General features: G+C 45.8%; 1 protein-coding gene across 1 annotated transcript in view; it reads left to right on the top strand.

Moving 5' to 3' along the window:
• The first annotated feature begins 416 nt into the window (after positions 1-416).
• Positions 417-11,690, top strand: part of COL5A2 (collagen type V alpha 2 chain) — an 89,595-nt gene continuing 78,321 nt past the window's right edge. The window contains exon 1 of the mRNA XM_023762115.1: positions 417-456. Coding sequence (XP_023617883.1) covers positions 417-456 — 40 coding nt within the window. The remainder of the gene's footprint in view (positions 457-11,690) is intronic.

Genomic DNA, 11,690 nt, shown 5'->3' on the forward strand with positions numbered 1-11,690 from the left:
GCCTAGTTCTCCTAGTGAGTGGGGCTGTGGCGTGGAGCAGGGGCTCGACGTTGTTGGTGGATGGAGATCACAGTCGCTCTGCTAGGGCCTGTGCATTTCCCGGAGTGTTTCTGTGGGTGTGTCTTTGGGGACCCCAGTTTGTTCCTTCGCTCTCCCAAGGCCTTTCAAAGCCCCTCCCTGGTGCCCTGGGCTGTAGACGTTCCGTTGTGTTGCTATGGTCATGTTTGTTACTGCAGAAGTTAGTCCTTTCGTTGGGAATGCATTTTTTTTTTAATTACGATGCTACCTCTGTAGGGGAAATTAGATTTGAATTACGTTGCAGTCAGTCCCCGAATTACATGGTTTCACTTACGATTTTTCGACTTTAACATGGCACGGAGGTGGTGCGCGTTGCTCTTTTCCTGGGCTCTGTCAATATGGCGCTCTCACCTGCTGGGCAGCGGCAGCCCCAGGAGGGTAGGTAAGGAACGCAGTGGGGTCTTGCGTGCTTGTTGGATGGTGTGTCCTGGGCATGTTTAAGGTCAGCTACACCGAGTGGTGGTGTGTGGGGGTTAGGGGTATTAAATGCCGTTAGCACTTACGATATTTTCAACTTACGATGGATTTACGGGGACATAACCCATCGTAGGTCGAGGACCATCTGTATTTTATTTGCATGTTTTACTAAGAAATAGAACTTATTCTCTCTGAGTTTTAGGACTTTTTGACATTTTAGTATAATTGCCAAAGCACTGATTTCCTTTTCCTCTTAAGAATTTCTGCAGAATGTTCCACTCAGCGTGCTCTAAATGCCATATGGCTTTCCTTGAAATCCACCTTGTTAATGACATGAAAAGAAATGACATTTTATAAATGTGTTTTAAATATTAGGGAAGAAACGTACTTTTTAAATATTAAAACACTTAGGTATTAACTATAGTATTACAATAGGAAATAACAATTTAGTGTTAGGGGTCATAACTCAGAGGAATTTGCCCGTCTCTTTCCATCACAAGATACTACCGTTGTGAAGACCCCTCACGTACCAGCTGTTAGATGATATACACTCACGCACACTTTATTGTCCATTGGCTTTTCCTTTACTAATATTTTAAATTCTTTAACGCTAAGAGCGACAAACTGAATGATTGTGAAGCTAACTTCACAATCATTTAAAATTATTTAATCCCAAATAATTTTAAATATAATCAAGTTTCTATTTAAGAATCAATCTTTCAGTTTCCGAGTCTTTAGAACACTGAATAGTGGAGTTTGTAGTTCATCGCACATGGGCTGGCATGAAGCAGCATAAAGCTATGGCTGGGAGAGGGTTATGGCTGCACATTCCATATTCCTGTGAGCTCTGGGCAAGTTGCACTCGCTCTGCAGACAGTATAAGGAATCCGAGCCTGGGACCCTGCGGGATGAAAACCTGGCTCTAATGTTATGGGTTGAGGTAGAACGATGTTGCCTGTGTGGTTCCGGGGTACATGCACTTTGGTGTGCACGCGGAGAACGGTGTGGGGTGTGCTTTAGAATTCCTAGCCCCCAGAGAAGTCACTGGAGCATGTAGAAGGCAGGAAACAATGACTCTACTCTACCTTCTGTCTAGCAATTCAGGTGCTGCACAGGCCTTAACCCTGTGGTCGAATCTACAACTCCAGAGAGACTTCTATTGGGGAAGACATACTTTAAGTTTCCTTTTTCATCCGGTCCACCTGGTCATCTTATTTGCTAATATGGGTTCAATCATGAAAAGTTTGGCTGAGCTCACAATAAATCCCATCAGCCTTTGTGCTTGATATTTAGCTAACAAAATTCCACTCAATAACTCAGTCTCTGCTATTCCATTAACATCATTGGAATGCAGATTCACCCAATTATCTTTCATTAAATAAGTATTCAAATGGATCAGGTTTAAATTTTTATATTAGATCACTCTTATTATTATAAAACAAAATGAGCAATCACATTTATTCTGCGATTTGTTTTTATTTCTAACTAGAGGCCTGGTGCACAAAATTCATGCACAGGTAGGGTCCCTAGGCCTGGCTGGCGATCAGGGCCAATTGGGGTCTTCCAGATGCCAACCAGGGCCTTCCTTCTGGCTGCCGGCTACCAGCGGGGGCCTTCCTTTCCTGGCTTCCGCCTGACGGCTGGGGCCTTCCTTCGTTCTGCACTGCCCCCTGGTGGTCAGTGCATAGCGAGCTTTCGAACTCCTGGTCTCCCGGTTGAACTCCCAAGGGGAAAATTTGCACATTAGGCATATATATCTACACTAATAAAAGAGAAACATGCAAATGGGTGTCACTCTTCTATGCCCACCAGCCAATCAGAATGACTATGCAAATTAACCCAACAAAGATGGCGGTTAATTTGCATACGCAGGCACAGAGCGAAGACTGAAGGCTTCGGCTGGAGTGAAGACTGAAGACTGAAGACTAAAGACTGAAGAGGCTTGACTTCTCTGCTGCGGCCAGACCAAAGGCCTGGGTCCCGGGTGCCGGAGGAAAACCGGTGCCAGCAGCCAGGGGAAGGAAGGCCTATTGCGTGAATCTTCGTGCAACGGGCTTCTGGTATATATATGGTTATTGCCAGTCAAATTGATTGCTACTGAACTGGTGGTTACTAAATAGGAAAAAAATGAAGTTGTAGCTGGTTCTTGGAGGAGGTTTTTATTTTCAAAACACTTAACAGAAGATTAAATAAAAAAAGTTAAGGATTTTTGTAAAGATCAGTTCAGACTTCAGAAAAATGAAAGGAAATGAAGACTTGAATAGGATGTAACTTAAAAAGCAGGTGGTTGATGGTCTGCTTTAAAGCGTATTTCTCAATGTTCAGTTTGATTGAATTTTTCCCTTATGGCGTTTTCAGCATCCTCTTTAGTCTAAGTGAAGCAGGTAGAATACAGCATTCTGCTTGCTGCTAGGGGAGTCATTCTGTAAGATGTAGGCGGGATTCTCGGGGGAGTTCCATTTCCGTGCCCTGGAACCGTCTGAAGACCCGGACAATCGCTGGTGTGCAGTCACCCACTGTCTACACTCAGCAGAACGCCAAGGCTTCTTTGTGTCGTGGAGAGAGCTCTCCCATCTGTGCCCTGGAGGCTCGGGGAGCCAGGGGCAGCCTCACAGGAAGTGAAGATGGAATGCGTGGTGGCTGCACAGGCCGCGCGTCGGGGAACCAACAGCTGCCACTGGGAGCTGGAGCTGAACAGAAAGAACCGAGTCCACGCTGGCATTTTGTGCTTGATTCCCTCTGATAACAAATTCATTAAAAACAAAAAACCCGACAAGCCATGCTCATCTCTCCTGGTTCCTATCTCCAAGGCCCCCCGTGCCTCAGTCTCTCTCTTTTCCTTCCGAGGTAACCACACTCCTCTCGCTCTCACCCTTCCTGTGGGCGGGCAGTGCAGTGCCCCTTCCTCATGCTCACATGAAGGGGTGAATGTTGAACTTTATATGCACAACCTTGTCTCCCGGGATCTTCTCTCCAAGGCGGAGTCCGGTGTCTGCCTGAGAAGGCAGCAGCGAGGAGCCTGTGCTTGTTCAGATAGTGGCCCTGCCACTCACTCACTGTGTGACCTGCGTGGACTCCACGCCTCCACCGGGTGGTGGCCAGGACCAAGTACACAGCTTCCATCAGGCACGTGGCACGGCTCTTACAGCTCGATAGCTAGTGGCTGTTCCTGTTCATACTGGGCCGTTCTGCCTGGACATTCCAATGTGCCTTCAGTAGGGTTTAGGATTTTTCCAATCAAATCTGTGTATCTTTCCAAATGTCTGTTTCATCCACTTTCTAGACTCTCCTTGCCTCCTGCAGAGACCCATGTTAGCGAGTGGGCTGCCGCGTAACAACGCCTGACCCACGGGTGGCTGTCACAGCAGGAGGGGTTTCCTCCCAGTCCTGGAGGCTGGAAGCCCAACCCCACGGCGCTGGCAGGGCCTGCTCTCTCTGCCACTGAGGGAGACCCCTTCCCTGCCTCCTCCTGGCTTCGGGTGGCCCTGCAGGCCCAGCTTGGGTGGCTCTGCTTCGGGTGCCCCCGCAGGCCCAGCTTGGGTGGCTCTGCTTTGGGTGCCCCTGCAGGCCCAGCTTGGGGTGGCTCTGCTTTGGGTGGCCCTGCAGGCCCAGCTTGGGTGGCTCTGCTTCGGGTGCCCCGCAGGCCCAGCTTGGGGTGGCTCTGCTTCGGGTGGCCTCTGCGGTCCCAGCTTGGGGTGGCCCCGCAGCCCTGACTCCCTGTGGTTGGCAGCTGCCGCACTTGAGTCTCTGCCTCCATCACGTGTCTGTGTCCCTGTGCCTCTCACCCGAAGCGCTTCTATCTTCAGGACTTATTTCCAAATAACACCCGCATACCTGTTGGGGGAACATGACTCAGTCCGTCACCGTGGCCAACAGATGCGATTTCCTCCGTTGGGCCCTGACCTCTGAGGTCATGTTCCCTTTCTGTCACACCGTGGCCCAGCCGCAGTCCACCAGCCCGCGTGTCTTCTAGCTGGCGGTTCACGGACTTGCCCCCCTCCCCCCTCCTGATGGGGCCCGTGGGCCCTTCTTTCCGGGACTCTGAGGCGGCTCCTGCTCCCTCCGGCCGTCCCCCAGGCCTCACCATGTCAGATGCCTGGGTGCCCCGGGCCTATTGTAGAAGCCACTTCTCCCGCCCCTTCAGGGAGGGCTAGCTCTTCACGATCCCATTTCTCCTATTTCTTACAGGCTCCTCCACAAGCAAGGTGTTCCCTTGACCAGCTGTGGTCGTGGAGGGATGACTGAGTGGGACGTGCTTTATATTCACAGGCTCCTTAGTAAGAGTTGTTGGAGCTGACACTTCGGTGAGCTTCCCTCCGCCGGACCCTCCGCCGGAGCAACTGGTGTTTCCCCCTGTGTCTCTGGCGCGAGATGTGGTCAAGCATTAGAGTGTCACTTGGTAAATCCTTAGGGCAGGGGTCCTCAAGCTTTTTAAACGGGGGGCCAGTTCACTGTCCCTCAGACCGTCGGAGGGCCGGACTATAGTTTAAAAAAAAACTATGAACAAATTCCTGTGCACACTGCACATATCTTATTTTGAAGTAAAAAAACAAAACGGGAACAAATATAATATTTGTATTTGCATGTGGCCCGCAGGCCGTAGTTTGAGGACCCCTGCCTTAGGGCATCTGATGTGGGTCTGAATGGATTTACTGAGCGTAACAGAAGGAGCGTCCAGCACAGGCATTTGACACCTGAAGTCACAGTTTTCCACATGATGAGCTAGCAGGCATGGGCGATCCTTGTCTTTCTCACTAGACATTATACCATCCAACTATTTTTGAATCCTAAAATGTCAAGGCAGTATAATCCAGAATTCTGCATCTAAATTTGAAAAATGGAATTTAAATTTGGTTTTGCTGAATTTCCAATGGCTGTGGAATTGGATCTGGAAAAACTCATTTATAATTCATGCCAGCGTTGCCAGACGTAGCCACCGGTGGCAGCTGGTTCCTCCCATGTTGCTGTGTCCAGCGCCCTGGCTTCTGCGCCAGCGGTTGGCACCCCCGCCCTCCCCCCTCCCCACACCCCCGCCCCCTCTAAGGCACCAACTGTGGAGGCACCGGGAGGGTTCGAAACAAGAGCGCTCTTGTCTTATCCTCAGGAAGAGAAGAAATGACAGAGAGAGGAAAATAGGAAGCCACAGGGAGGGGTGCGTGCTCCCCCCTACACTCCCCCCCATCGTCCCTGCCAGTTGGCGGAGGGAGGGAGCCCACTGCCAGTGACCAGCTAGGGCCAGGAGTGGCGGCGTTATGTAGCTTGGAAGGGAATTTTTGGAAGAAACCACTTTGGGTTTTAGTTTTTCACCTAAAACAACACACCTAGAAAAGTATTAAATTAAAGAAAAATAAATAAGGAAATTACAGAACTTGAATTACAGAACTCTTTTGACTTCTCTTACATAAACTTCTCCAGCCCCAGCCAACCGCCTTTCTTAAGTCTGCCCACAACAGCTCGGGCTGCTTCTGGTTCACAAACTGTGACCTCCTCGTCTGTTGCTGGACTGGCTCACTCGTCCGTAGGCTTCTTCTTGGTTTTTGTTGTTGTTTTTTTTAAGAGCCAACTTGTTGTAACACATATTGAAAGACTGTCCTCTTTTTAAATTTAATTTTACATTTTTATTTTCTTCCTTCAGAGAGGAAGGGAGAGGGAGAGAGAGATAGAAACATCAATGATGAGAGAGAATCATGGATCGGCTGCCTCTTGTAGGCTTCCCTCTGGGGATCAAGCCCCAAACCCAGGCATGTGCCTGGATCGGGAATCGAACCATGACCTCCTGGTGCATAGGTTGACACTCAACCACTGAGCCACGCGAGCCAGGCATCTGTGAGCTCCTTCAGGGAGGGGTGGCTTTCATCACCTTACCTCTGTGTTCCCAGTCCTTGGGAAAGTAGCAGATAGGTAATAAATAGTTGTTAAATAAATAAACCATGTTATCAAAAAGCAGACAGTGTGTTACTTTTTAAAATCCTCATCCAAGGATATGTTTTTATTGATTCTTTTGGAGAGAGACAGAGGTTGAGGGAGAGAGAGAGAAACATCGATCGGTGGCCTCCCGAATGTGCCCTGGCCAGGGATCAACCCCAAGACCCTTCGGCGCACTGGACAGTGAACGCTCCCACCAACCAGCCAGGACGTACCTGACGTCATCTTGATGTTTGCTTCAAATTACTTTAAAATTTGAAATAATTCTTGATACCAAAGATATTGGAAGACAGAAATATTCAAGGAAGCCAGCCTCAAACCCGCACAGGGCCCTGGACTCCGCTGCCTGAGCTGCACGGCCGCTGTGCCGGGGGGACTGGGATGCGCGTTGGCGGTGTCCCCTCTCGCTCAGTCCAGGAGGTGATCCATCTTCCCTTGACCTCAGGCCTTCGGAATTCTGTATTTCTCTCACTTGGAGCTTATTGAAGTCTGTTTTTATAAACATGACTATTTTTCTTGCAATGATTGAAGGTTGTTTTTGTTTGGGATTCTAGAAAATCCTCAAGTTTATGTTCCTGAGAATTAGTTCTAGTAAATTAAAATAAATAGTATTAGGCAAAGGCCTCTCAGAACACAGAGGGAATTTCCAGGACGACGAACAATAATTCAGAAGGGTTCCTCACTCACATAATTCATGAGAAAATGGAACCGAGTTTATGAAATTTCAATGTGCGTGCAGATTTTCCACAATGAACTGCATATATTTGCAAACTTATTTTTTATCCTACAAGAAAGTTTCATTATCTACTGCAACTTCTGTATATTTTGATTGTTGTTGGCAAGAAAGCTGGCCTCCACACGTCTCATTTCATGATCCAAAGTATGCTCTTGCGCTAGACAAGGACTCAGTAAAGTCTGCCGTATAAATAAATATTGACTAAACGGATTAAATGCTGCCTCCATTCCTTTTGCCAGATTGACTAATTTATTTGGATTACTTTCAGCAGCAATTTAAGGCAAATTTATTTGTGATAGCCTAGAATATGTTATGTTGCCTAAAAGTTAAGGCTAATATTTTATCTTTTTCTATATATGAAGTAGAGAAACTGAGGTATACTTTTCCTTTACTAAAGCAAACAACCTATTAATCTGTCTTTCTCTCTAAGTTTTATACTCCACAGGTCAGCAGATGTTTGAAATTTTTCTCCTTTGATCTCAACACCTGCTAACCACTGGGTTCAGCACAAAAATCAGTGTTCCACACCGATTTGGGACTGAGCTGATAATTTAAACATTTTGAAAATTTCAAACCTTTCCACAGATATTTTAAGAAAAATAACAAAAGTTTCTTTTCCTTTATAGGTGTTTTCTTTGTAAAAATCATGTTTTAAGACATTAAAATATAAATTAAATAGTAATGATAAAATCCAGGCTTTAAGTAAAACTTAAAGGAATAATATTGGACAAGCTATATATATATAAAGGCTAAGTGACCCTCCGACCATCCGACTGGCCGGTAGGTATGATGCGTACCTACCACCAGGGGGCAGACGCTCAATGCAGGAGCTGCCGAGCTGCGGTGGCTTGGCAGCTGCGGTTCTCAGGTATGCACCCCGGAACCAGAGAGGAGGGAGCCCAATTCCTCGCAGGGCCCCACGGTTCCACCTTCGGCCGTGGGTTATGTTGTTGCTGGGGCACTGTCGGCCCGAATCTGGTTTACTGCTCACTTGCATTTGTGTTCCACACCCTGTACGACAGCAACTTTGCAGAGTGCACTCTCGCGCTCCTGTCTGAGACCCGGTTTTGGCTAATCCCCACAGGCCAGGCCGTGGGTCCCCACCTGCTGGAGGCACCTGCTGGAGTGACCCCGCTCGCTCTGCAGGCACCCTTCGAGCCTGGTGTTGCCCAGGTGCAGCCAGCTGGGGAGGGACTGCTGGAGGTTGGCTCCAGGGCATGTCTGGCCCGTCTCACCCAGTTCCGCCCCGCTGGCCACCTTCTAATAAATTTCCTTTGAGTGTGCATGAACCCATGCACCGGGTCACTAGTTATTAATAATTTAAAGCTTTTGAAATTCCTGTAAGACTTTCCATGTTCACATTTCCTCTACATAAAACAGTATTCTAATTTGGTTTCTACTTGTTTACTTATTAAGGAAACTTACTTCTCAGAAGCACAAGAATTTTCAGGTCAAAATCTTAGATTCCATTTCTTTGTGTTTTTCGTACTCAACCATAGAATAGTGAAGTATCTCTAGTTTAGCTCTGTATCTTGCTAAATAAACTTGCAGATATTCCTTCTGGATGTAGTAAAGGTGTTTGAGAGAAGAAATGATTGTTTTGGCTGTTGGTCTTCCCTGCCTCCTTCCCTCTCCACTCCCCCTTCTCCTCCTGTTTCTATCTTTGCTTTTCTTGTCTATTGTCTAGAACAGGGGTCCTCAAACTTTTTAAACAGGGAGCCAGTTCACTGTCCCTCAGACAGTTGGAGGGCCGGACTATAGTTTAAAAAAAAACTATGAACAAATTCCTATGCACACTGCACATATCTTATTTTGAAGTAAAAAAACAAAACGGGAACAAATACAATATTTGTATTTGCATGTGGCCCGCAGGCCGTAGTGTGAGGACCCCTGGGCTAGAAGGTTATTCACACAACTTCCCAGTAAAGGCAGCAGGTCCTTTCTCCTTGTGAATAGTCCTGTGGCATTTTTCTGGTGTTGACATTTGAAATGATTGAGGCTTAAAACCACAGCTATAAGGTGGTTTCCATACAGTCATTGGTGTGTGTACAGAAGTGAGCTGACCATGAAGGCAGATGGAGAGAAGGCTTTCAGCTCTGAAGTAAAGGCTTCAGTCTTGTTTTAAGGAGGCTGTTACCTGTTCTGAAAGTGATGTGGCAGGGAATACCAGAAAAAAAGGGTGAGGTCTGTTTTCATTTCTGTTCTTCAGTGAAATCACCCTGATGACAGACTAAATAGACATTAATAAAACTTAGTCAGGACAAAATTGGGGATTTTGGGTTCAAGTCTCCAAATCTAACCAGGCGGGTAAATTTAGAAATGACGGTGGAAGTCTAGTGCCCGCCTGCCTCCAGGTGTGAGCTCCAGGGGACAGCGCAGCCCTTCAGGCCGCCGTTCACACGTCAACATATTGTAGAATCTGTGGTAGTAAAATGAAGGTGATCAAAAAGAAAACCATTGAGAACTGTGGAACGTTTAGTTCATTGCAAGAGAAATTCCAATTTGGTCAGGACAAGGGCAGTGAATGAAGAATCTATATAATAAAAGGCTAATATGCAAATTGTCCCCCGACTGGCCCCACCCCAGATCGGCCCCCCACCCGGATCAGGGGGGAGGCTGGCAGACCAACCTTATCCCCTTCCCCCAACCGGCCTGGCCCTATCGGCCCCGATTGTGATGGGCCGACTGGACCCAACTTGTGCACAAATTTGTGCACCAGGCCTCTAGTAAGTCAGTAAAGAATGAATTAGCCCTGGTTGGCCATCGTAAGGTGCACCTAAAGGTTGCCAGTTTGATTCCCCTGACGGGGGGTTGCCGGCTCCATCCCCAATCCCAAGGAGGGGGTGCAGGAGGAGGCAGCTGATCGATGTTTCATTTTCACGCTCACATTGATGTTTCTCTGTCTCTCTCCATCTTCCTTCCACTCCCTTATCAGTTAAAAAAAAAAGGGAAGAATGAATTAGAAGGATCAATATGACTATAATGTCTGTATTTTCTCTAGAGGCCTAAATATTCTTCTGTATCAAGAAAGATAGAAAAAGATAGCAAAATGTAGTTGAAAAGAAATCATAAGATACAGAGTTGAATTAATTCTAAAAATGTTTTATAATATTAAGTATTTAATTTCATATCCATTTGAATATCTGATACTGAATGTTCTCTTATAATGTAGAAATAACTCATTTTAGTTATAAAAATATATGTTCTTTTCAGGATACAATATCTGAAATAAATGACATTAATACATTGTGGGAACACAATGCCAGGAAGTTTAAATCCTTGTAGATATGGCCCACATTTGAATAGCAGCCAAACAATGGGCCTTTTCTACTAAAAATTATATAATAACCTCAGACAGTATTTCAGTGGCGCTTATGAGTAAAATGAAATTAGGTAGACTGTCTACAAGGTTGTTAGTTTCTTCAATGCAGCCATCAAACATTTCTCAACCATAGGCAAAGGCTTGTCAGTTAACTAGTAAAACTGCTGTTTTAACCTAAAATGGAAAAAATAAAGAAAGGAAAATCTTCACAGTAGAGACTAAAGTTTCTTTCCAGGTATCACCGGGAAATCTAAACGGTCACGGCCAAAATGTGAAACTGAAATTACACACAAAGCAAATGATTTTACATTCAGTATGACCTATTGCTCTTCCGTGGGACTCTCCTGGTTCCCTTTGTGTGCTGTCGAGTATTGTGAAAAAACTTTAACTTCCAAGGCTGCTAACACAAACAGCGACTTCTGAACAAATTAATTCAACAGATATTGAGCATCTACTATGATCTTGACACTATTCTAAGATATTAAGATATATCGATGAATAATCCAGAATAAATTAGATCTGTCCTTATGATGTTATAATTCTATCATGGGGAGATAAACAATAAACACTAAATGCACTAATATAGTAGGTTTGAAATTGATAAATACGCCACTAAAATGAAAAAAGAACAGGGGCTGGATGATTGAGAGTAATATGGGTGTGTATATATGGTTGAGAGTGACATGATGTGTGTATGTATGATTGAGAGTGACATGGTGTGTGTATATATGGTTGAGAGTGACACGGATGTGTGTATGTATGATTGAGAGTGACACGGATGTGTGTATGTATGATTGAGAGTGACATGGTGTGTGTATGTATGATTGAGAGTGACATGGTGTGTGTATGTATGATTGAGAGTGACATGGTGTGTGTATGTATGATTGAGAGTGACATGGTGTGTGTATGTATGATTGAGAGTGACACGGATGTGTGTATATATGGTTGAGAGTGACATGGATGTGTGTATGTATGATTGAGAGTGACATGGTGTGTGTATGTGTAATTGAGAGTGACATGGTGTGTGTATGTATGATTGAGAGTGACATGGTGTGTGTATGTGTGATTGAGAGTGACATGGTGAGTGTATGTGTGATTGAGAGTGACATGGTGAGTGTATGTGTGATTGAGAGTGACATGGTGAGTGTATGTGTGATTGAGAGTGACAAAGTGTGTGTATGTGTGATTGAGAGTGACATGGTGTGTGTATGT

The sequence above is a fragment of the Myotis lucifugus genome, unplaced genomic scaffold, assembly GCF_000147115.1.
Source record: "Myotis lucifugus unplaced genomic scaffold, Myoluc2.0 scaffold_234, whole genome shotgun sequence".
Lineage (NCBI taxonomy): Eukaryota > Metazoa > Chordata > Mammalia > Chiroptera > Vespertilionidae > Myotis > Myotis lucifugus.